Consider the following 27352-nt stretch of genomic DNA (forward strand, 5'->3'; position numbering starts at 1 on the left):
AGTGTTGTACATACCACATGATCAAGTCCTGGAGTGCAAATATTATAATTAACTTAACTAGCACAATAGTTCTCTATTACCAAAAACAACAACAACAACAAAAACCTTTCATTTATAAGATCAACTGTATGCCATATAATTCTAAATTAATACTATCTAATAATATATGGATTGTATTGTAACAAAATAGCAATATTATTTATTTATTGAGAGCATAGTGCTTGGCAGCATACAAAGCCAATGGGGAAGAGTTCACAGTTTAAAGGAAAAGGAACAATTCCTACACACAGTGCCTTCAGTGATCAGAAGGTGGCTTTAGTACAAAACAATGCAGGATTGTTGCTGTGTTCTGTTTTCTTAGGATATTTTTGGTTAATAAATATGACAGTGCTTTTTGCTGATTAATGTTGGACAGATGGGAGGAATTGTATTTTTAACTGAGGGATTTGAAAAGAGTGAGGGTTAAGGTAGTGTGAAAGGGTTGGAAGTTTGGTTGTAATATACATCTCTCAGTCACATTACATAATGGTGCCCCAGCAGATTTGCTTTGGTATAGGAAAGCATAACTTTTTATAATGATTATAGTTATTATGTTTGTGACATAGGATTTGCATGATTTTGTTAACTTAAAGGGTCACATTTAAAATGTTTCTATTGGTCTGACAGAGATATTTCCTATATAAGGTGAGAGTCACCCTATGCAAAGGATTAGCTCAAGGCAAATGCACCACTTAAGTTCCATCAGAAGGACTAAAGTAGTACATAGGGCTTGTGTTGCACCATTGCTCAAGGGTCAGTTTCCACCCATAATGGGGAAACTGGTTGAACTGGTTAAATCTCTCAGCTTCTTTGTGTAATGAGCTTTGGATTTTATTTCTTTGTCTCTCTGTTTAAATACTTGCATAACTTAAGACTTAGTGAACTAAAGAGCATTTTCTATAAATTGGAGGATGAGAGCAGTACAGTGGGAACTGAGCAAAGAACTTGAAAGAGGGCTTTTTACCAGCCAGTCAGAATCACCAGCTGCTTATCACATTTGGACACAGAGCGTATAAAGCACCCAGGTTTTAGAGCTGAGAAGCACTGCTGAACCACAGCATTCTGGAAACAAGATGCAGGTGTTTGAGAAGCTGAAGAACTGGAAGATTCAACATACAATCAGACTTTGAAATATTTACAAAATAGAAATTTACAAACTGTGTCCTGATTAGGCTTTAGGTAGCAAAAAAGGTTGATAATTTACCAGTCTGGAATCCCATAAGTATACTCAATAGAGGGAGTTTGATATCTGCAGCATTACCAGATGCATTCCTCGAAAAACTACCTTGATCTGAAATTCAGAATTTTTACTTACTTTTTCCTTTTATGCAAATTCAACTCTAACGTGCACCATTGCTTGTGAATATTTGCTTTTATTCACAAAGTGCATATGTGCTACCAGAATTCCTAAGCCTAATAGAAATAGGTAACAAATTAGTGTAAATTACAAATTGACATAAGCTAGTAGCATACGTGAACTCATAATAAAAACAATTACTTTTAAAGAAATATCAACTCTAAAATGGTGGCTAAGTAGGTTATTCCATTTGCTGAGGCTCAAGATAAGTGGTTCCACCTCCACATTTTTCTGCTGGAATTGTTCAACTAAAGGAATATTTTTAATCATCTTGAGTAAGGATATAACTGCTCTAAAAGGGGTAGTTGAGACACTGTATCACAATTTGACAAGCCTACAGACTAAAATGAAACAGCTTGGGCAAAAGGAGCCTTGAATAGTGTCCGGATCCAGACAGCTCTGTAAAGAAGAGGGTGACTGAGAAACCTAAAAGACAGTGTTTTTCCTGACTGAGAAGGAATATATGAGGAGCTTCAGTTTCTGAAGAAAACATGGAGACCTGCTGTAACTGATTGCAGAAATATCTAAAAATGGAATGTCCTTTCTTCGAAAGTGGAGGTGAAAGAAAACATCACTGCAGAGAAAGCCTCAGTACTTCACCCAGAAAGATTATTGCCACCTCCACTGGGAGCAAGGTTTATTGGATGTAAAAAAAAAATTCAAATGTTGCTTCTGAAATTCCTTTTGACTCGATAAAATAGTTTTTTTTCTTGTGTATGAAACATTGAGGATTAACATTAATGGTAAGGAAATGACTGTAAGCACATGGGACTGCACAAGTGGGAAACAGACAATACTTCAGTATCAGGGGACTTGAACCAATTTATGACCTTTATTTTGTCTTACATTTTGTAGCTGCCAGTGATGTAGACCAGTGATGAACTGACACTCATACCATATTCAGAGCTCTATTGACTGTGCCCAGTGGAACAACTATTGTAGTTGGAAAACAGCTACCCCTGGTCTAGGAGAGGGGACAGGAAAATGTGTAAAGCTGTGATAATCCAGGCTATATAGAACATAAACAGATGTTACTGTGCAGGGCAGAGGAACTGCCTCTAACCATATAAGAGAAGTATCTGACAACAGAAGAGACCCCACAGTTTATAGCACCTTTGCCAATAATGTGCCAGACTGCTAGCAAACAAGCAGACATGGTAGCCCAGGTAGAGCCAATGCAAATTGATACATATATACATCAACCATAAAAAAATTGAGGGGGGGGAACCCTGTAAATTGGAAATCAGGATCAAAGCAACTAATTCCGAGCTCAGCCTTGTAAAAATATGTGGGACTCACTACAAACAAGATGTAGGCTCCTTAAAAAAAAAAGGCTAAGCAAATTGATTAAATTGTGTGGGATCCCCTGTACGAGAGAGTAACTGAAATCCTAAATTAACTAGTTTTCATGATGATAAACCAGTTGATCATTTAGAGGCTGTCATACATTTTATCTTAAATAAGATTTTGCTTTTAAAAGGTCAGTGGAAGGTATGTAGGCATCTAGGTTGCATTTCCCTAGTTTGTTTATGAGAAGGTCATGCGAGACAGTATCAAAAGCCTTACTAGAGTCAAGATATACCACATCTACTGCTTCTTCCACTCCCCCCCCCCATCCACAAGGCTTGTTACCCTATCAACGAAAGCTGTCAGGTTGGTCTGACATGACTTGTTCTTGACAAATCTATGCTGACTGTTGCTCATCACCTTATTACCTTCTGGGTGTTTGCAAATAAATTGCTTAATTATTTGCTCCATTATCTTTCCGGGTACTGAAGTTAAGATGACTAGTCTGTAATTCCCCAGGTTGTCCTTATTTCCCTTTTTATAGATTAGCACTATATTTACCCTTTTCCAGTCTTCTGGAATCTCTCCCATCTTCCATAACTTTTCAAATCTATCTCCTCAGTCAGCTCCTTAAGCATTCTAAGATGCATTTCATCAGGCCTAGGTGATTTGAAGACATCTAATTTGTCTAAGTAATTTCTAACTTGTTCTTTCCCTATTTTAGCCACTGATCCTAACTCATTTTCACTAGCATTCACTATGTTAGATGACCAATCACCATCAGCCTTTTTGTTGAAAAACTAAACAAAAAGTCATTTATCACTTCTTCCATTTCCACATTTTCTGTTATTGTCCCCCCCCATCATTGAATAACAGGCCTACCCTGTCCTTGGTCTTCCTCTTGCTTCTAATGTATTTGTAAAATGTTTCTTGTTACCTTTTATGTCTCTAGCTAGTTTAATCCCGTTTTGTGCCTTGGTCTTTCTAATTTTGTCCCTACATACTTGTGTTATTTGTTTATATTCATCCTTTGTAATTTGACCTAGTTTCCCCTTTTTGTAGGACTCTCTTTTTTCAGTTTCAGATCATTGAAGATCTCCTGGTTAAGCCAGTGTGGTCTCTTGCCATACTTCCTATCTTTCCTACGCAGTGGCATAGTTTGCTCTTGTGTCCTTAATAATGTCTCTTTGTCAAACTGCCAACTGTCTTCAATTGTTTTTCCCCTTAGACTTGCTTCCCATGGGATCTTACCTCTCAACTCCCTGAGTTTTCTAAAGTCTGTCTTCTTGAAATCCATTGTCTTTATTGTGCTGTTTTCCCTCCTTTCCTTAGAATCATGAACTCTACTATTTCATGATCACTTTCACGCAAGCTGCCTTCCACTTTCAAATTTTCAGCCAGTTCCTCCCTAATCAAATCTAGAACAGCCTCTCCCCTAGTTGGTTTCTCTACTTTCTCAAATAGAAATTGTCTCCCATACTATACATTCCAATAACTTATTGGATAATCTGTGCCCTGCTATGTTGTTTTCCCAATAGATGTCTGAATAGTTGAAGTCCCCCATCACCACCAAGTCCTGTACTTTGGATGATTTTGTTAGTTTGAAAAAAGCCTCATCCACCTCTTCTTCCTGGTTAGGTGATCTGTAGTAGATGCCTAGCATGATATCACCCTTGTTTTTTACCCCTTTTTGCCTTACCCAGAGTACATACAGTTTCTATATGAGGCAACACCTCCTCCCTTTTTTCCCTGTTGGTCCTTCCTGAGCAAGCTGTACCCTTCTATACCAATATTTCAGTCATGTGTATTATCCCCCTGAGTCAGTCTGTGATGCCAACTATGTCATAGTTGTGTTAATTAACTAGCATTTCAAGTTCTTCCTGCTTCTTCCCCATATTTCTCGCACTAGTATACAAACATCTAAGATACTGATCTGATTTCTTCCTGTGTTCTCTCTTGTCTCTCTCCCTTATCCCTACTATAACAGCCCAAGATTCCAGCTCATCTTCCAAGTCTCCATGTTTTTGACTTACCTGCAGGCTTTTGTCACCTGCCCCCGTTGAACCTCGTTTAAAGACTTCCTCACTAGGTTAGCCAGTCTGTATCTAGATATGCTCTTCCCGTTCCCCGATAGGTTAACCCGATCTCTGCTTAGCAGTCCTTCTTCCCAGAACAGCATCCCATTGTCAAGGAAGCTGAAGCCCTCCTGGCAACGCCATCCTCGCAGCCAGGCATTCACCTCCAGGATGCATCTGTCTCTGCCTGGCCCCCATCCTTGACCGGAAGAATCGAAGGGAACACCACTTGAGCTCCCAACTTCTTCACCCTTACTCCCAGAGCCCTATAGTCACTTCTGATCTGCTGAGGATCATACCTCGCAGTATCATTAATGCTCACATGGATGAGGAACATGGGATAGTTGTCAGAGGACTGGATGATCCTTGAAAATCTCTCTGTAACATCTCAGATATGGGCCCCTGGCATGCAGCACAGCTCCCAGGATGCCATGTCAGGCTGACAGATGGGCCCTCAGAAGAGAGTCACCAACCACCACTACCCTACGTTTCCTCCTGGAAGTGGTGGCTGTGATCCTTCCAGCCTTGGGTGTACTTGGCTTCTCCTCCTTCACCTTTGAGGGTGATTCCTCATTGCTTGTTGCCAGGGCAGCATAATGGTTCTTAATCCCTATGGTGGGTGGGTTGGGGGAAGGGGTGGAGCACTGCCTGCTTCCAGAAGTAACCAGCAGCCAGTGTCCTCCCTGTGTCAAGCAATAGCCTCCTCACCCAGTGGTGTGACTGCTGTCTTCTCTAGGTGGATAGCTTCCTAAGCCTTAGATGTCTCCATGTGAATGCTCTCAAGGAATTCCTCGTGAGCACAGATGCTCATCAGCCCAGCCACCTCCTCCTGTAGCTCTCCCACCTTCTTCCTGAGAGATTCCACCAGCACATACCTTTCATATTGGACAGTCCCCCCAGCCTGGCTTTCTGTGAGTGGGAAATGCAGGATACAGTCTGCAAATCCACACCAAGATCTGTGTAGAGGCATCCATGTTCAGGTTGTCTGTCTGGATACAGGTGCAGGTGGAGGAGACAGGAGCAGTGCTGGCACTGGCGATGCAGCCCTTCCTAACCATAGCGATTATATTATGACTCCCTCCTACAAACTCCCTCTCAAATTCCCCTATTTGCTAGTGCCCCTTGCTTGCTTAGCCTCTGGCTTTTAAGGCCTTCTCTCCTAGGTCAGTCCTACCCCTTCATTAATCACAGAGGGGGATGGTGATCACAAGGCTGATTGCAGCTGATCAAAGTTGATCAAGGATGATCCAGGGAACAAAGGCTCAAACAGTCGGCAAACACACAATCCCAACTGACCCTGTAAATTTAAATAACTACTGTGGTGCTACTTCAAAGCAATTATATGTTCATTTAGAGCAGTGGTTTTCAACCTGAGGTCTGTAGACCTCTGGGGGTCCAGAAACGATGTCTAAGATTTTCAAAGGGGTCTGCACCTCCATTCGAAATTTTTTAGCAGGACACAAACGAAAAAAGTTTGAAAACCACTGGTTTAGAGAAAATGTCACTCTTGAAATGTTGTCTGGTGGTTATATATGTGATGTTATATTTTCATGTAGTTTTGTTAACCTAACATGATGTAGGTTTTATTTCTTTATCGTTTGATGTATTTAATGGTTCAGTTCACTTCGGCATAATTTATATAGAGAACATTTTCTGTGCAATTTGAAGGTGAATAAAACAGCTGAAACTAAGAAGAAAAATGGAGAGAACTGTTCAGCCAACCACTCAGGATAACCAGATTAGTAACCCTTTCATTTGAATACAGAGGGTATAAAGCATCCAGTTATTGAGGCTGTGAAAGTGCGGCAGGATTCAGAAACTGGAGAAGTTTATGATTGCAAAGATCAGGAACTGGAAGATTCAAGAAACAGACAAAATGGTACAGTAAAGAGAACACAGAGGAGATAATTAAGAAACTGAAAATTGGAACAGCCTGGGCTATGTTGTGTCCTGATTTAGCTTCAGGGAATTAAGAGTTGATCCTTTTCTGAAACTCGAAGACTGGATATCTGCACAAGATGTGGAGTGTCCGAAGACAATCTATCTTAATCTGGAACTCGGCAATTTGAATTTATTATTGTACTTTTTTCTCCTCTTTTTTAGTGCAAATTTACGTTTAAATGATAGAACTTTTGGGGGCTATTTGGTTTTAACACAGAATGTGTGTGCTACCAGAAAATCCTAAACACACCCTGGGAGAGATCCCTTACAAATCAGCAGATTACAGCATCATTTGTTTCTTTTCTATAAATTGAATTAAAGTTGATTTTTCATTTATTCCGCTAAAATTCTTTTTTTCTATCTGGAAAAGTTCTTACTTTTTTGAGACAGCATCAATGGGAATGTAGTTCACCTGTAAATAAATATATTACCACATTCATATTGAAAGATTTACAGGATGCTAGATTTGACTATTCATGTTTACTAGTCAAGTGTTCCTGTCACACCCCGAGCTTCATGATAGCATTTCAAGCATTTTTTTTTTACATTAGTACAGTTGCCAAAAATCTGTTGCTTGCACTATAACTTCTAATTGGCAGTTTTGGAGGAAATTAAATACACATTCCCCAAAAGGTGATGAATGCAGTTTACTAATAAGAAGCAGAGAATATAGTTTGAATATTGTGCTGAATATTATGCAGAAAAAAATTCTGATTTTCTACTTGTTCCTTAAATACCACCACAATGACTGTAACTGTATTGTTACAGCATCCTTTTATGACATTATAAAAGCATCATGAAAATAACTTCTGTTTAAAGAATATCACATTGTAGGACATATTTTTAAAGGGGCCTCTATTTGGCGCACAGAAATTTGTGTGTGTAAATTAAATTTTTACCCACACTGATCTGCATGTAGACACAGTCAAGGCCTCTTTACATATGCACAGTGTTAAAAACAAATCATGTAGAAAAAGAAAACTGCAAAACATTACATTCAGCTATACAACAGGCATTGTGAAAAGGACAAAGCATCAAGAAAACATTTGTTCAGTAAGAATATGAGATGGATTATATGATTTGTGGAGCAAAATGTTGCAAGATAGTATCCCTAATTTATACAATAACATGGACCAAGTAAATCAGTGCATTAAAAAGAATGCAGCAGAGGAATCTGTATACATTTACTCTTAGCTTTTGAGGGCCTGATCGGAAATACCTTACTCTTTCCAAATTCTCTTTGGCTTTCATTGAATTCACAATAACTCCAATTTCCATCTGTGGGAATTTTGACTGAACAAAATGCTCAGGTATGAGGCCCTAGGATCCTTTCATAAGATATACCTGAATTTTCACTACAATATAAGTGTCACTGCATCCAGTTTGGTGTTGTGGGAAAGACAGAAGAAGAGATGTAAGGTGCTTATTCTACATGTACACAAGCAGCCAGGAGAGCCCTAACAAGTAAACAAACCTAATTTGCCAAGGCCCACATCATATCCTTAAATGGGCGTCATGTATGATTAGAAGGCCTTTTTGGGGTGTTCTCACAGGTTGGCCAAAATTTCTCCATAGTAGAAAACAATTTTCCTTTTCCTGTGATTCATACACCCAGCTTCAGGAAGTGTTCCGTTCCTCCCCTCCCCCACTAGCGATGAAGGCCCAAGATAAAATAATAGTGAGATCTTCATTACAATTTCTTGATTGCACTGCTTAGACACAGTTTGTAGTTTGTAGATGTTGAAAATTGCACTTAGAAATTTCAGGATAAAACCACACTTCCAGCTCAAAATTGAGACTCCCATCTTTAGACAGCATCTCTACATCTCAGTTAAGCAGCTCCTGTTGAAAATAACAGATTGATAGATATTTAGAAGGTTCAGATGTCCCTTATCGGTCCAGATTATCTGTTACACTCAGTTTCTACTGAGTGCAGCATAAAGCAAGTACTATGCCCTAGCACTAGTGCAAGTTAGAGCCCCTAAGGACTGTCCACTAGCTAGGGTTATCTGGAACACTTGAGACATCAGCCACTCCTCCATATCAAACCTGTCCCTGCACCAGAGTGTTGCAGGGAGGAAAGTGTAGGAGCTGACTACTCTGGGGGATTACATTGCACCAGAAGACTCTCTCCAGCTGTGGAGTTACAGCCAGTCTGAACAGTGCAAATGGAGCAGAGTGGGCCAGAGCATCTAACAAATAATGTTTACCTGGTGCCTTCACCCACCTAACTCCAGTGTAAGCCTTGGAAAATTTGGCCTGAACTTAAAGTGCAGGAGCGTATGCATGCACACACGCGCGCGCGCACACACACACAAATATAAAGAAGCAAGATAGGCCACAAATGACAGATTTAATCTGAACTTTCTGGATCTTTGTATTTCCTATTTTTTGTGACAACAGAAGACTCTTGGAAGTGACCCTGTAGCTCTGTCTACATTGGCAGGGCGGGATTAACTTTTTGTGGGCTAGGTGCCAAACATGTTTGTGGGCTCCCCTAGGGAATGAAGAGGCAAGGGTCAAGAGCACAGGGGGCAAGATAGATTTGATTTAAATCATGATTTGAATCACTAGTTAGGAAGACTCAATGTAATCATGGTTTTCTACATAAAAGTGCATTCTTGTTGGTTGTTATAACCTTAATACGTATTCTTCACAACTCAGAGATAGATGAGGTTCACACTATACATTTTTAAACAGTGATTTATTTTGAAAACTTTTCAGATGAGTTTTACAGCTATATCAGAAAATGATTGTTTGGTTATTTCATTTACCAAAGGTAATTGAAGCAGATATTTATGAAGTCACTGGGAGGTGAACTATCTCCAATTCAACAGGTTAATCATTAATATTTGGAGGATTTTCTTGCCAGACTGTATTAGAAGGAGAACATCACCAGACAGACATTTAAATTGTATTATTTAACCAAAACAACAACATTAAGTATTCTGGATTTTTTTTCTTCAACAGCAAACATAATATTTAACAAAAAAGCATATGTCCCTTGCTTCTCACATTTATCTCCAGACTTCTTCTCCTTGCCCAGATCTATTCCGTCCCCAACAATCTTCTATTTTTGAAACTTTTCACTTTTAAAGAGAAGTAAGGGATTGACTTTGAGTACACAAATTTCCAGAGGGACCATCGAGTTGAGGTCTGTTATTTCTCACCTGTATATATTATTTAGTTATTTAAAAACATTTTTGCTGTTAACAAGCATGTTACCTCTGGAGACACAAATCCACAGTTTGAGAACTGCAAAACTAAGCATCTCTGGTGGTATCTTCTAGACTGAGCACTAAATCCCGTTGGGTAGATAGAAAGATTAACCTAAATAATCTATACAGAAGCCTGTGGAATTCCATAAGATTGGGTCCCTAATCCATGAACTATTGGAACTCATTTGCAAAACTTTTCTTAAATATTACATGAATATATAGTCTCATACTATAGAATTAGAATTTATAATCCCTATTCCATGATGAACTATAATGTAAAACGATCTTTAGATAGGTTTATTCCTCAAAAATCTGATTTAAATAAAAAAAATCTGATTGTTTTGATTTTTTTAAAAAAGTCATTGATTTTTATCCACCCTGACAAGTGTGGCATGTGGGGGGGGAAGGATTGGTCCCCAGCTGGAGTGAGGCAGGGGCCAGGGGCAAAAGCGCAGTGGGGCAGAAGCTAGGGTTGGTCCCTGGAGCAAGGGAGGGGCCGGGGGTAAACTGCAAAGGCAGCAGGGCTGGGGAGGGGGTAAACAGGATCCTCCCCCCACAGAGTGGGTACCTACCTTCTCCCTGGTTCTAGCCCATTCTCTTTGTCTCTCTCTGCACTGAGCTGAGGGTTGGGGTGCACTGAGCAAAGGGCTGGGGGTGCAGGGTCTGGGAGGCAGTTAGGGTGCAGGAGCAGGTTGCGATGCAGCGTCTGGCCAGGAGCTAGGGTGAGGGAGGGGGCTCAGGGTTGGGGCAGGAGGTTGGGGTGTGGAGTGCTTACCTGGGGCAGCTCCCATTTGGTGCGAGGGGTGCAGGTGGGAAAGTGGGGGGGCAGGAGCTCCCGTTTGGTGCTCAGGATGGGGGTGGGGATGTGGGGGGGTGCAGGAGTCAGGGCATGGGGTGTTGGGGGTGTGTGAAGGAGTCAGGGCATGGGATGTGGGGGGCCTGGATATGTGTGGGGGACGTAGGAGTCAGGGCTGGGGTCATGAGGGTGTGAGGGGGTGAAGGAGTCAGGGCAGGGGGCTGGGGGTGTGTGAGGGGGCGAGTGCACTGCGGCTCTGCTCCTCCCCCTCCCTTGCACGGGCGAACAACTGTTCGGCGGCAGAGGGAGGGAGAGGGGGAGGGGCAGGAATGCAGCATGCTGATGGAAGAGGCGGGGGAGGAGCTTGGCCGTCAGTGGAGCCTGCCCTGCTGCAGCAGGAGCCGGCAGCACCAAGCTTCTGCCCCCACGGGAGAGAGCAGGGGGCGGAGAAGAGCAGGCGGGGCCAGGGCCCCTTTGGAGCATGGGCCCGGTGCCATGGTAAATCTGGTACTATATTAGAAAATGAACTATTGATCACAAAATTACCTGGCTTTAGTTTTCAGCAGCCCTGGGACAATTTGTGGTTCCAAGCAGACCTCTTTGTTTTCAGCTGAGCTTTACTTTGTTTTGGGGGGTTCATTCATATCCAAAAGCCAAAGCAAAATTCAGGGGGTGTACGAACCCACATGATTTAAAACCAAATAAAAGAATTGCACAAACATCTCCAAACTGAACCTTCTGTGTTTCAAACACATCTACTTAGGCCCACCTTGAACATGTGCCTACTCTTCCTTACCCGTTCACTGGAGACCTACCATAGTTGAAAAGAAAGCAGATCTTAACAGGAATTTCTTTACAGGTATGTTTTATCTTGTCAACTATTGGTCTTATTCTTTCATATTCTAACTACCACAAATCTGTGTACATTATAATAAAATTCAAAAGGAAATAATAGCCTGTTAGGACAACATAATTATGAAAATGAAGCCAAATGAGTCAAAAAGCACGTAGGTGTTAGAAGTGTGACAACTAGCTTCAGTTCATACAGTTGCCTTATTGATAGCAATACAAAAGAGAAAATAAGATGGAAACAAAATAAGTATCAACTATTTTGTTAGCGCTTCATTGAACTGTGTTGCAAGAAAAAATGATGAAATACATGGGGCAATGTGGTAATGAAAGGCAGTGAAAGGCCTCCTTTTTAGCAGAGTTCTTACTTAGAGCTTTTTGCAACGCTCCAGATTTCAATGAGAGATCAAAAGTTGAAAGCATTCCCCATGTCATAATTCCATCTCCTAAATATCAAGATCTTAATGCAGTTCATCGCTCTTCTTTTTCTTTCATTTCTACTTGTTATTTTTACTACTTTTTCCTAACTTCTGCTTTTTTGAATAATTTTCTTTTTTCATGTGACACTCCATTTTGTTTCTCAGTTAATGTTACTTATTCCCTGCTATGAAAACGCTGCCACCTTTTCTGTATCTTCTTAATGTAATACTGCTGAGTCCAGGAATTTTGGTTTGGTTTGTGAACAGAGTTTATCAGTATTCAAATATAGTTATTGCATTACAAGTGATCTCTCTTCGAAACAGAAGTTTATTCTTAATATATATCTTTTTATTGGTTATTCATTAAGGAAATATACAACATGAGATAAAAGACAATATCAAAGCAAGATTTTTCTTTATTGTATTTTCATATAGACTAACATAACTTGATAGTATTGTATTTTTATGTTTGTTAACCAACAGATTTTCAATATTATGATGTCATAACTGTTATAACATAAATTCTGTGATTCAACTCACTGTTCATATACATCAAAATGAAAAGTACAAAAAAAAAGGAAAACTAATAAAAGACAGAAAGATACTAAAAGACATACTCTGGATGGAAAAAGTATCTTAACCTTGCAAGTACTAGTGTTAGATGGATGCTATCACACAAGCACTATTAGCTACTTTTTGAGTATTGCTTTTTTAATTTTTACATATACTGCAATATGAAACCCTTAAAGTTGTTTCATAGAACTTAATGAAGTATGCAAATGATTTGTAATTATGCATCTGAAATGTAAATGTGTGTATCAAAAGAAATGACAGGGAAAATTATTATGAGACCTGGAACTTGAGGATGCATGTTCACCTATAGACCTATGATTTTAACATAATCAAATGATCCTGAGCCTGGACCCATTGCCATTTATGGCAGAACTTCTGTTGCATTTGATAAGAGCAACACTGGGCCCATAATGAGCTCATTTACAGTGCATTTACTTTTTCTGCTGCTCAGAACTCTCTCATAAACAGGAGTGGCTTTTTATTTATACTTGTTTCAGGGCCAGTAGGCCATATAGGAACTAATCCTACAGTCCTTACAACAAGAATCTAGTTGACATCATCAGTACCGCAGAACGTGGGTCTAAAATTGCTGCTGCTAAGAACCCAGTACACATGGAATCTGTTAGTTAAGATGCTCTGAACTGTTGATACAATAAATGTCATTAGTACATTTCATTACCCTTTTAGACAGGTAGAGACAAATGTGCATAGTGTAATTCTCTTTCAGAGTGAAGTAGCAGATAAGTGAGTCTTGTTTATAGTGATATCAAGAAAAATTGTTAATGCAAGTAGGGCTGTGTGTTGAATATTTTACAGGAACTGGGACCCCAAAAGTGGGATGACAAATAATCCCTATATTTTTTTCATCTTTAACAGTCATCATTTTCAATTCAGACCTTAGAGCCTGGTTCTACTCTCCTTTGGTGGGAGTTTGAGCTGTGTAAAGACTGCAGAATCAGACCCTTAGAGCTGTTGAAATTTAGCTCAACTACTCCCATGCTCTTCTCATGAGACATACAAAACTTGCATTGGGATTTTGCTGCTTGTATATTTTTTTTAACTTCAGATTAACTCATTCTTGAATATGATGTAAGTAATTCAAAGCCCATCTCAAAGAAGTGTTTCTACCTATTCTCTGTGTAACCATTTTAAATATTGTTTAGTCTATGAGTAGCATGCTATTTAGCATTTTCACTTGACAGTTATTTACCTCACTGCTTTCAACTATGACAGTGTTGTTCTTTTTTTTCTCATTCTTTTCGAACCCCTGTTTATATGTGTGTATTTTTTTCCTCTGCCTAGACCTGGTTAACCATTTCTGTGAACAGGTCCTCAATTTTTTACTTTGTCCCTACTTTCCTGTCGTAGCCCCATCTTCCCCTGGTGTCGACTCCGTACCCTTACAGCGCACAGGCAGTCAGCACGGCACACAGAACGCAACATCGACCTTCCAGAGGGCCAGCTATGCTGCAGGCCCAGCCTCCAATTACGCAGACCCCTACCGACAGCTGCAGTATTGTCCTTCTGTTGAATCACCATACAGCAAATCTGGGCCAGCCATCCCACCTGAAGGGACCTTGGTTAGGTCACCTTCCATTGATAGCATTCAGAAAGATCCCAGGTGGGTGAAACCTTATTTTGTCTACCATTACATGTTGATAAAGAAGGGTTATAACTGCAGTCTACTTGTATTTCAACTATGATGTATTATTAAAAAATGAAACAAAAATTGTGATTTGTCCTACAAAAGATTCTTTGTTTGAATTAGAATTATCTGTTTTAATGCTTTTTTTAACATGTTCTTGTGAGCTCTCCTTTAAAACAAGATGGTCTTCAGTACATACATTTATCTACCCTTGCTAGGGCCTCCATGTGAAATACTATGAAAAGAAATTATGCTACGACTATGGCACCAGGAGTCTTTGAATCTTAACTGTGATGGTTTAGGTTTTCCTTTGCTATTCAAGGAGAAATTTTGTTCTTCTGTAAATGTTTAATAATGTGCAAAGTGGCACCTGAGTGCAAGGCTATGAGAATAACAGTGATTGAGAGATAGAACATATTCAGGTCTATATTTCATCTGAAGATACTGTATCTAAGCTCTGCCAGTACATGACAGCAGAATGATTTGCAGTGTAATTTTCAATAAATGATTATTGCTGCTTTCTCTTCATAGAAAATATTGGCCTCTATGACACATATGCACTCCGTGGTTGTATACATATAAATATAAAATATAGTCATCATTGAGTTCTCTAGGTATACTGTAAATCAAAGAGTATGTGCTTGATGGCAGCATTCTAAGGGGTGAATTGTCTTCAGTTATGACAGTAACAGAGATGGAGGTATTAACAGGACCTCTTAATTTGATTGGTTGTTTTTGTCTGGTTTTGTGGTGCAAAGGATCAGTACTTTTATGGGGTTTTTATGATTCTTGTACGTTAAATCGTTTTGAAGTTGAAATCAGACTCTTGAGAAGTTACATATTTAAGCTTTTATTCACAAGTATTTGACTTCTTAAAATCTGTATTCATTAGTACAGGATTTTCTGTGGTAGATATTGTGATTTTGTTGCATGGTATTTAGCAACAGGAACACTCAGAAATGTGTCCCCAACAAGGTCATTAGGGAGGCGTTTGACCAACAAGATACATAAGATAAAATGGCAAGATTTTCCTTCTTTCGCTATAGAAATGAACGGTTCATAGCCTTGACAGCCTGCACTCTGTACATGTTGACTATCTGTATAGTAACTGCCTCACTAGTCCAAGAGGCCAAGAACAGATTAATTGCATAGCACATCAGGGACACTACTGCTTCTAGTACCAGCTCATTATGCTAGTGACCCACTTCTGATGTGGGTATAGCTGCTGTCTCCTTATCCTTAACTCTTGATGCTACACCATATGTTTGAATGAGAAGAAGACAACAGGCCCTGTATGTTTTAGGTTTATATATATATATCTTGGCATTCACAGAAAAAATGTCATCACACTAACATAATTTACCCACCTAGAAGGGCACTAAATACTGACATTTGTTCTATGGTATTGAATTCTTGATGGGGATACTACAGAAGGACTTTTGCATGCTACAAAATTCTGCCTTGTAATAACACCTTGTTAATGCCTTACAAAAGAAGTACAGGAACTTGAAATATAAGAGAAGAATGATATTGATTGCAAAAAATACATTTAGGAAAAATATATTGAAATGAAAGAAAGCATGTGTACTATACTATAGTGGTGTTAGACATATGGTTTAAAAAGATGTAATCTTTGTGGAAAATACACCATTATCACTGTAATGGTTAGCACCTGCATAGGTTATATGCTTAGCAAATGTCATAGAATCATAGAATATCAGGGTTGGAAGGGACCTCAGGAGGTCATCTAGTCCAAACCCCTGCTCAAAGCAAGACCAATCCCCAATTTTTGCCATAGATCCCTAAATGGCCCCCTCAAGGATTGAACTCACAACCATGGGTTTAGCAGGCCAATGCTCAAACCACTGAGCTATCCCTCCCCCCCAAACTTGTCAAACTTGTTCCTTTTGTAAAATGATTTTGTTTACTTTCGCTTGGTGCTCTAGCCTTATTTTGTAGCCCGTTTTGTTTCTCTTCTCCTTCCAACCTAGTGCATGGAATTATATGAATACTAATTTCAATAAGAATATAGGAGATGGAATATTGACATCCACAGATGTAAATAGAACTTGGTAAGCTTTACACAGGAAGAAATTTGTTTATTTACCATTTTTCATTTCATGAATTAATCATAAACAGGCTGTGATTTTTACATTTTTTTTGTAACAGGGATTTATATTGTAGCTTTTACAAATGTATTTCATGCTGTAAATTACTAGTGAGCTACTGACTGCAGCTATTGCTTCAAGTATTTGTTATGTGCATATTCACAGATTGTGTTATTTGGTTGGTTACCTGAGTCACATGGTAGTGTTCTGAAAAGCAAATTAAGGGGTTGGGGGAGGAGGTACAAACACAGACAAAGCCAGTTGTATGGATTTTACTCAAACAAACGTTCGTAAATATTTTATTGTAGTAATCGCCCAGCTCTAGACCTAAATTATTTGTAAATAAAAATGAAAGGGTGTGACATCCTTGAGTAAAAGTGTTCTGGCTTCAAACAGAAGTCAGTGTTATGAAAATTAGCTTGATACACCAAGAAATAGATTGTTACCCAATTTTTTTTTTCAACTAGTCTGGCAAGAAGGAATCAAAGTGATTTGAAGTTGGGGAAAAACTCAGTTTCTCAAGCTGAAGTGATTAATTTAATCTGAAGGATGAAGTTCTGGTCTGTTTTACACAGATGTTGATAGAGACAGGGGTACAAGCTCTTAGAATCATAGAAGATTAGGGTTGGAAGGGACCTCAGGAGGTCATCTAGTCCAACCCCCTGCTCAAAGCAGGACCAATCCCCAACTAAATCATCCTAGCTAGGGCTTTGTCAAGCCTGACCTTAAAAACCTCAAAGGAAGGAGATTCCACCACCTCCCTAGGTAACCCATTCCAGTGCTTCACCACCCTCCTGGTGAAAAAGCTTTTCCTAACATCCAACCTAAACCTCCCACACTGCAACTTGAGACCATTACTCCTTGTTCTGTCATCTGGTACCACTGAGAACAGTCTAGGTCCATCCTCTTTGGAACCCCTTTTCAGGTAGTTGAAAGCAGCTATCAAATCCCCCCTCATTCTTCTCTTCTGCAGACTAAACAATCCCAGTTCCCTCAGCCTCTCCTCATAAGTCATGTGCTCCAGTCCCCTAATCATTTTTGTTGCCCTCTGCTGGACTCTTTCCAGTTTTTCCAAATCCTTCTTGCGGTGTGGGGCCCAAAACTGGACACAGTACTCCAGATGAGGCCTCATCAATGCCGAATAGAGGGGAACGATCACGTCCCTTGATCTGCTGGCAACGTTCCTACTTATACAGCCCAAAATGCCGTTAGCCTTCTTGGCAAGAAGGGCAACAAGATGAGGAGGAATGGTGTTGGACATCTCTCCCCATGCACCAGGAACTCTCACAGGAGCAGCAGATAATACAGACCCAGCACTCCCTTGAATTCTATGCACAGATCCTGTTTAAATTCCAGGAGTAGCATTCTAGAATCTCAGGAATCATGGTTTGGGAACACTGATAGGCTCCTTGCCACTAATAGCAGCACTAGAACAGCACATGTAATTCTCTTTTAGCAGCAATGGTAAGGAGAACTGCTGAGCATATTGCGTCCTGATCTGTAAGAGGTATATTCCCCTCCCTCCATGGGCAAAATGCCTTAGTAACCTGCCCCTGTTCACCACGTTACCAGAAACATATTGACAAATTGGAGGGAGTTTAGAGAAGAGCAACAAAAATACCAGGAGAGTTGGACAGATTGATTTATGAGGAAAGATTAAAAGCTTGGCTAAAAGAATAATGAGGGCAGCGAGACAAAACACCCCAAATACTTGAAGGAACACTGAGAAAAGACAGAAATCATTTAACATAGTACTCAGAGGTATAATTAAGAGTAATGAATTAAATTAGGAAACAAAATTTGGGCTGAATATCAAGAAAAGACTCCTGATGGTGAGCTGAGTTACCCTGTGGAATTGACTTCACAGGGATATTGTTTGGGCTCTTTGAAGCTAGACTGAACAAACACCAGAAAATGTATTGTAGGGAGCAATCTTCGATTGCTCAAGGGATAAACTGGATGATCTAATAGGTCTTGGACTTCCATGACACTGTGATCTATTGCTGGGTTAAGAAAATTTGTGATCAACTGAGTTTCTGGTACTAAATCTGTGTGATCTGTCAGATGTGTCAGTGGGTCACTAATGGACTAAACTGAAAGAAAAAACAGGAAACTGTAATATCTACATATTGTAAGCTTCTGATTGGTTTACGGCACATGCAGATACGTCAGTAGGGAAAATGGACAGAGGTGTGATTTTGATAAACAAACAGAATTTCTGAAATATAAAATAATTTCCTAAATGATTCCTATTCTATGCTGGTAGAATTTTCATCTGAAACTAAGAGGAAAAATTAGCTAGCACTGATGTATTTGGGAATTTTTCCAATGTTTTCATTGTGTAGTTTGGATTACTATTACTTCAGCTTTGCATATGTGTTTCTGAGCCAACTTTTGCCAAATGAAATCTTAGCTCAACATCTGTTTTCCCCCTCCACAAACTGTCATAAAATACTGTTTAGTCTTAATTAAGCTACAGGAGTCCGAGACAGAAAAAATACTAAAGTATTATTTAAAATAAATATATCTGCATTCATAATTACTTTTATGGCTACTGATTTCTTTTTTTATCTCATATATTGTAAAACATCAAGCCAGATTCTTAGCTGGTGTAAACTGGTACAGCTCTATATTGCTAGTCGTATTTACACCAGCTGAGGTTCTGTCTCATCATGTTAGACATTTCTCTTAATAAACAACAACAAAACTTATGTTCTGCATCTGGAAAAAATAGGAAGAACCGAATGAACAATGAAAAAATAGTTTACATAGAACAGATTCTTCATTATCTGAGCCTAGGGTATCCTTGCAAGGTTAGGGCTTGTCTATACTTACAGTGCTGCAGTGGTGCTGCTGTACCACTTAGTGAAGACGCTACCTAAGCTGACAGGAGAGCTTCTCCCAAGGGGCGGTAGCTGTGTCCATAAGAGAAACCCTGTCATCGACATAGCGCTGCCTACACCAGGGATTAAATCAGTATAACTACGTCGCTCAGGGGTGTGGAAAATCCACATTCCTGAGCGACGTAATTATACCGACATAAGTTGGTAGTGTAGACTTTAGTTAAAGTCTAAGGAGGAAACTTCTAAACTAAGTATGGAGAAGTCCACAGGGTTCAGGAACCAACATAGCATGTGTATAAACTCCTAGCCTCCTAAACTCTAATATTTCTGAGATATTTAATGTCAACTTTAGATGTTTCCATCCAATTTTACTTTGTAGTACCAAGACAAATAAAACTTTAGATAAATCTTTTTAATGAAACCACAGTAAACCACATTGAAATAGCATTAATAGTCCCATTTACAGGGGCACCATAAAGTTAATAATCATATATTAAGAATGGACTGGTCTGTATTGCTAATAACAACTTTCATTGTAAAATGGAATGCATTTTAAAAATCAAACTTAATTTTCAGCATATATGCCGTTTGTTTCATTTTTGCACTTTATAAAGTTTAGATGGTGAAACTAGACTGATTTGACTACAGTTATTTTCACTTCAAGCTGAAGACTGTTCTGTCATGTTTATTTTTTAAGTAATAATAAAAACAATTTTCACTGAAATTTGAAATAAAAATCACTTACTATGATTTATAAAAAATTTTCTTACAAAACCTAAATCTTTACACCTAAACTACCCACGAATGTCCTTAAATACACAAAAGCAAAGAAACTGCATCCTTTTTGTTAAAGTAAAAATGAACTTTGGTTAATGAATTATAGTATGTATAAGGATCTCATATACCTAGACAGCATGGAGTTAGTAAGAGAGCATATCTGTTTAGAGAGCATTTCAGCTTTAATTGTAATTCTTTTTTTTTTTTGCAGGTTTTTGTAAGAGATTTTTAATTTTGTCTGAATAAAAAGTAAAACCCCATAATAGCGATGATCATTACTCGCATAGCATAATACTCCATGTCAACTGTTACACTACTGAGTCGTACATGAACCTTGCTAGTTCACATGCACAGTGGTGAGATCCACAGGGAATGACTGAATTTTGCAAATTAGCTAACAAATGAATAAACACAGCTCCTTGTGTTGATTGGCTGAGTGCATATTAGCAAGTTCTGCTGTAACAATGGTCTTGCTCACTTATGACTTCCCTATCTATAATGTCATTGATGGGCAGAATATCAGTTTATTTCTTCCTTTGTTTTGTGACATTGCTTAACTATTGAACATCATAGGCATTTATATGAAGGGGCTAGCAGAACAATATAGTAACAACAACAGTCATGTTGAAAAACAGTTCAGCAATGCAATCAAAACTAACTTCAACTAGAATAAAATGTAATATCCCATAGATATAATGTCCCATAGATATATTATCCATGTCCATGTCACAGTGAATGATATTGTTATGAGTTTTTACTGTTTACATTTTTATAGTATGCTGTTTTTAATAAATATGTTTCAAACAGCACCTTTAAACTGTTTATACAAAATACATTGGAAAATCCAATGAACACACACAAAAATGATGTGTTTACCAAAAATGCTGTACTTTCTAGAATACTCATAGAGTGATAATCCAAAAGACCGCATTTTATGACTTTTTAATTTTTTTCCCTAGCACTTACTGGTGAAAAATGTGACAACTAAAATAGATAATTTAAAAATGTAAATAGCATTAAAAATACAAATAACTGGTAGTGGCACATTACTTTTTTTAACTGTCCAGGTACAAATCAAAACAGTTACTGATTGTGCCAGCTATTGCATAATTTAAATTTTATATCCTGAGGCATTCCTGCTGTGTTTTTACTTTCAAAGTCAAAGTTCTGATTGATTACATCTGTTGGGGTTAATTTCCCACCACACAGAGAATGAAAGCACTGACTCACTACTTTCAAAGTTCTTAAATCATAAGCCTCATTGTACAAAGGAGAAGTAGGCTGAAGCAAAGCATCCTGTGTCCACTATGAACCATCAAAACCCATTTTGCATCACTTTCTACAAAGAGCTGTGGTATATTTTCAAGCCTATCTTTGTAAAGCTTTTATTTCCCTGTAGTAAAAAGAATCTCATTACGATAAGTGGCAATTAGCATATAGGCTTCAATAAAAGTGCAATAAAAGTATAAGACATTGGCTCTTTAAGATAAACTAAAATGTTTCTGCAGGAGTCCTTACTGTATATTCATTTGGTTTGTTTTAAGGATTATCATAATATTAACAGAATTGCTTTACTATAAATCTTAATAATAGTGAAAGGCGGTATTACAGTGTTATGAGAGAGGCCAATAAGAATATAATTCTCAGTCTGTGTATGTTTGTGCAAAGAAAATTACTCTGTATGTTTGTGTGTATATTTTTATTTTTTAAAATGTATAAGGCAGTGTGATATACTGGTGATAGACAGAAATCCGAAGCCGGCACTATCCCAGGAATAGTTATTTGGTGACTTCCTTTTCCCAATTAACACTCCACATTCCAAGGATGTCCATTTGTAATTTTTTCCCCAGTGTTCCTTTCCCAACACATTAAACTGGCAGAATCAAGTAGCTGTAGCCCTAAAGTGATAATTTTGCAATTGACAGTGCTAGCTGTATCTTTCTCTCTTCCAACAGGATATCTGTTGCTTTCTTTATCCTTTCTTATTGCTGAGGAGATGGCATATCCTCACAGGCATTTATCAGTAGTCATCTAAGTGCAGAACAATGAACCAATATGAAATATTAAAATCAAAGGGATGATCCAAGCATGCACACAATTCAAGACAATTGGTATGGACTCAGGGCAAGCCTCAGGTGCTCACCCAAACCATCCCTCCAAATGAAAGGGATGAGTTCTCATTTTGCATATAAAATAGCCACGAGAAAGGGTAACAAACATAAAACTAACAGAGAATGGGGGGAGGGGGGCAAACATAGCTAAAGATTAAGACTGCTGATATAAATAGGACTTATATTCTGCCCTAAAAACTGAAAACATGGGATCCCAGCAACCTGCTTGAAGAGAGTGCTTCAGAACCAACAACTCCTGACCAAGAATGTCTAGCTTCCAGCTTGGCCAAGGTTACAGGAGAGCATCCCTTCCCAGTCCTGTAACTCATGCGCAAAGACTTAGGGAGAGAAGGGGCTTATTGCCCAAGTTCCTGGGTTCTAGATTATGAAAACCAGCTTTATAGAACACCAAGACTATGAATTGTGCCTTTTTGTATACTGGCAACTGGTGTAGACTGAAGAGAGTGGTTGTAAGTGACCTGAAAGGTTTAGGGTCTGGGGAGGAAATGGGGTGACGTGTCTGACTCAGGTCACCGTATGATAAATGTGGTTCACTGATCAACAGATTTCTATGTTCGATCTTTATTATTCACTACATAGCCTGACACACACTGTTTATCAAATGCATTTCACTGTGTGCTACAGAAGAACCTGCAGTGCACTCTAAGAAAGAGAAAAGTTTGTCTTTTGGAGCTCATGTCATACTCTCAGTCTTTTCTTTATGACTAGAATTGTTCTACTGATGTATGTGAGCCCTTTGTTAGATCCATCACCCAATTTTATTGCCATCCCACCTTTCAAAGTACTCTAAATCCCATCAGTACACCAACTCATGATTTTGAAATGGTTGGACATTGTAATTTCCTTATATTATAGTGGCATGGACATTGTCGGTCCATTGGGTTTGACTAGTGAGTCTGCAGTACTTAAAGCTTCCAAACTATATCTATCTATCTGTCTAGTGTCCTTTTCTCTTAGTGGCATATTTACTTAGTCTATAGTATGTAATTTTTAGGTAGATAATGTCCCATCTTATTAATATCTTGCTGTTCAATGTGAATGTTTTATTTTACATCTTGTTAAAGGCATAGTGTTCTTATTTCTCTCCTTTTTTCCAGAGGTGGGAGAAAGCACAAGGCCAAGCATAGTCTTATTACCAGCGCAGGGCAGCAGAAGGGTGGTAGTGATGCAGGTAGTAGAAGTGAGCCCAGAGAGTTTATACCTGAATACCTCGGCAGGCTGGAATGGCTGTGCTGGGAGAAGTGCTGACTTACAACCTTTGAACTGGTGCAACAAGGGATGTTTCCCTGCATTTCACTCAGATTTCTGAAGCTACTGTGCCTTTTACCAGCATAATACTTCTAGGCACCTGCACTTGGATAGTGCACTTCATCCGCCTCTCTCATCTTCCCCAGCTCATCTTAGGTTTGTGTGAGCCATAATGGAGCTCCTAATGGTTAATAGGCCATAATATGATTTTGTCTGTGTTTGCCACACATGTCCCTCAATATCCTGTGGATCATCTGCACACTTTAACAGGTGCAAACTCTGCATGATGCCTTTCTCTGATGAAAAATACAATTCTAAAATTTTGCAGTTTTTTTCAAGTAAATAATATATATTTTAAAAAATATGAGCAAATATTTAAAATATTTAAAAAATATGTACATGAGAGAACAGCTTAGCTTCAAAGTGTATTTCTCTAATGTACTGGCAAAATAAACTGCCCTTAAAAAATCTCTGTCTTATCTCTCTGCCTTAATTTTCTCATCTGCAAAATGGGGATAATAGTAGTTACCTTCCTCACAGGGGTGCGGTGAGAATTAGTTATTTTATAAAGTGCTTTGAAGATGCAAAGCCATGTTCTTCTCTTACTTACGCCCTAGGCCACCTCCACTTACAGTATGGTAAGGGGTGCTAGTGGGTCTGAGGACATTTCTTCAGTTAGATCTTATTCTGAGGAAATGAAGGGGAAAGTCATGTCAGAATCTTGCTAGTCAGTTATTTAAAATAGACAATGCACCTCCTTGTCTGACAAATGTTGGGTGCTGCTCTCAACTTTCTCCATGTATTTTCAGATAAGTCTGTTTTTTGTGCTCTTAGAGGTAATCCAGGGTCCAGTTAGATCCCTATCTATGCTTTTATGCAAACCAGAAGAAAAGGTGTGTATAAATGTTGTGTGTTCCTAAATCTGAAGACGTAAGTGTTATTGCATTTCTCTTCCATAAGCAGAGAGAGAAACAAAAGGCAGCCAGTTTTGCTGCAGTGACACAAACTCCCCATTTTCTTGCTGTAGTGTGTGTTTGGCAAGACTAAATGAAGTACTGCTCAAGTAACTGGGCAGAGAGGCTATTTGAAGAAAGCGCTTTAATTTACAAACAGTTGAAAATGGAGCAGGGGAAATACGAAGAAAAAAGATCGTTTGACAGTTTATTTTAATTCTTTTCATTGATTTATCTCACAGCTTTAGAGTTGACTGAAACTGTGACTGTGTGGACACAGCAGGTGTCACTTCATATGGCCTGCACAGGATGGGAATGGGCCAATCTCTGTAGGTTTACTTTGGAGGTTCATGTGCTACATAAATCTAAAACTGCAAGAAGTCCCACCTCCTTCTCTAGAGCAGTGTTTTTCAAAGTTTGGGTCGCAGCCGAGTAAGGTACTGGCATATAAGGTACTGGGTTGCCTTGCTCAGCACCCAGCATCTCCGGTCAGCACCGCCGACGGGGACGTTAAAAGTCCCTACCTGTTCCGACACCGCACTGTGCCCCAGAAGCAGCCAGCAGTGGGTCTGGCTTCTAGGCAGGGGGGCCACAGGGCTCTGTGTGCTGCCTCTGCCTCAATCACTGGCTCCGCACTCCAAGCTGGGGGGGTGGGGCGGTGTTTGCAGGCGAGAGCTGCTTGGAGCCGCTTGTCCACCTCCACCTAGGAGCCAGACCTCCTGCTGGCTGCTTCCGGGGTGCAGCGCAGTCCATGGTGCCAGGACAGGCGGGAGGCCTGCCTCTGCACCTGGCTGCGCCGCTGACAGGGAGCCGCTGGAGGTAATTCCGCACCCCAACCCTGCGCCCCAATCCCCTGCCCCAGCCCCCCCCAACCCAGAACCTCTTCCTGCACCCCAAACCCCTCATCCCCAGCCCAGAGCCTGCACCCCCAGCCCAGAGCCCTGACCCCTTCCCATACCCCAACCCCCTGTCCCAGTCCTGAGCCCCTCCCACACCCCAGACCCCTCATCCCCAGCTCCGTTGCGTCGCGAGCATGAACAATTTTCTTCAACTGGGTTCCCAGAAAAAAAGCTTGAAAACGACTGCTCTAGAGCACTACCTGCCTACCCTCAGAGATGTCCCTTTCTTCAGGCCCTTCACCTCTTTAGATCTCTTTAGGGAATATGAAGGATGTTTTGATGCATCTTTCTGGGTAACCACTGATCTACACCTATGGTCATCAGAGCGCACCAAGAGGCTCCCCTCCCCCACAGATTTTCAGCCTGCTTCCTGTCAATGGAAGTTGCCTCTTTGATTTCATTCAGGATTCAGGATTGGGGCAAGGAGATATGAGGCCTACCCCAACTGGGTATCAGTATTCCCACTCCCAGTGCCAGCAGCTCATCCAATGAACTGGGGTCAGAGACACCTCATAATACTTAGCTTTAGAATCATAGAATCATAGAATATCAGGGTTGGAAGGGACCCCAGAAGGTCATCTAGTCCAACCCCCTGCTCGAAGCAGGACCAATTCCCAGTTAAATCATCCCAGCCAGGGCTTTGTCAAGCCTGACCTTAAAAACCTCTAAGGAAGGAGATTCTACCACCTCCCTAGGTAACGCATTCCAGTGTTTCACCACCCTCTTAGTGAAAAAGTTTTTCCTAATATCCAATCTAAACCTCCCCCATTGCAACTTGAGACCATTACTCCTCGTTCTGTCATCTGCTACCATTGAGAACAGTCTAGAGCCATCCTCTTTGGAACCCCCTTTCAGGTAGTTGAAAGCAGCTATCAAATCCCCCCTCATTCTTCTCTTCTGCAGACTAAACAATCCCAGCTCCCTCAGCCTCTCCTCATAAGTCATGTGCTCTAGACCCCTAATCATTTTTGTTGCCCTTCGCTGGACTCTCTCCAATTTATCCACATCCTTCTTGTAGTGTGGGGCCCAAAACTGGACACAGTACTCCAGATGAGGCCTCACCAGTGTCGAATAGAGGGGAACGATCACGTCCCTCGATCTGCTCGCTATGCCCCTACTTATACATCCCAAAATGCCATTGGCCTTCTTGGCAACAAGGGCACACTGTTGACTCATATCCAGCTTCTCGTCCACTGTCACCCCTAGGTCCTTTTCCGCAGAACTGCTGCCTAGCCATTCGGTCCCTAGTCTGTAGCGGTGCATTGGATTCTTCCATCCTAAGTGCAGGACCCTGCACTTATCCTTATTGAACCTCATCAGATTTCTTTTGGCCCAATCCTCCAATTTGTCTAGGTCCTTCTGTATCCTATCCCTCCCCTCCAGCGTATCTACCACTCCTCCCAGTTTAGTATCATCTGCAAATTTGCTGAGAGTGCAATCCACACCATCCTCCAGATCATTTATGAAGATATTGAACAAAACCGGCCCCAGGACCGACCCCTGGGGCACTCCACTTGACACCGGCTGCCAACTAGACATGGAGCCATTTATCACTACCCGTTGAGCCCGACAATCTAGCCAGCTTTCTACCCACCTTATAGTGCATTCATCTAGCCCATACTTCCTTAACTTGCTGACAAGAATACTGTGGGAGACAGTGTCAAAAGCTTTGCTAAAGTCAAGAAACAATACATCCACTGCTTTCCCTTCATCCACAGAACCAGTAATCTCATCATAAAAGGCGATTAGATTAGTCAGGCATGACCTTCCCTTGGTGAATCCATGCTGACTGTTCCTGATCACTTTCCTCTCATGTAAGTGCTTCAGGATTGATTCTTTGAGGACCTGCTCCATGATTTTTCCAGGGACTGAGGTGAGGCTGACTGGCCTGTAGTTCCCAGGATCCTCCTTCTTCCCTTTTTTAAAGATTGGCACTACATTAGCCTTTTTCCAGTCATCCGGGACTTCCCCCGTTCGCCACGAGTTTTCAAAGATAATGGCCAAGGGCTCTGCAATCACAGCCGCCAATTCCTTCAGCACTCTCGGATGTAACTCGTCCGGCCCCATGGACTTGTGCACGTCCAGCTTTTCTAAATAGTCCCTAACCACCTCTATCTCCACAGAGGGCTGGCCATCTCTTCCCCATTCTGTGATGCCCAGCGCAGCAGTCTGGGAGCTGACCTTGTTAGTGAA

At 40.2% G+C, this 27352-nt stretch overlaps 1 protein-coding gene across 10 annotated transcripts in view; it reads left to right on the forward strand.

Annotated features, from left to right (window-relative positions):
- Positions 1–27352, forward strand: part of CTNND2 (catenin delta 2) — a 1172806-nt gene that overhangs the window by 749253 nt on the left and 396201 nt on the right. For all 10 annotated transcript variants that reach the window (XM_074945030.1, XM_074945027.1, XM_074945025.1 and 7 more), the window contains one exon: positions 13923–14175. In XM_074945030.1, the coding sequence (XP_074801131.1) occupies positions 13923–14175 (253 nt within the window). The remainder of the gene's footprint in view (positions 1–13922; positions 14176–27352) is intronic.

Source organism: Natator depressus, chromosome 2, assembly GCF_965152275.1.
Source record: "Natator depressus isolate rNatDep1 chromosome 2, rNatDep2.hap1, whole genome shotgun sequence".
In the NCBI taxonomy this organism is placed as follows: domain Eukaryota; kingdom Metazoa; phylum Chordata; order Testudines; family Cheloniidae; genus Natator; species Natator depressus.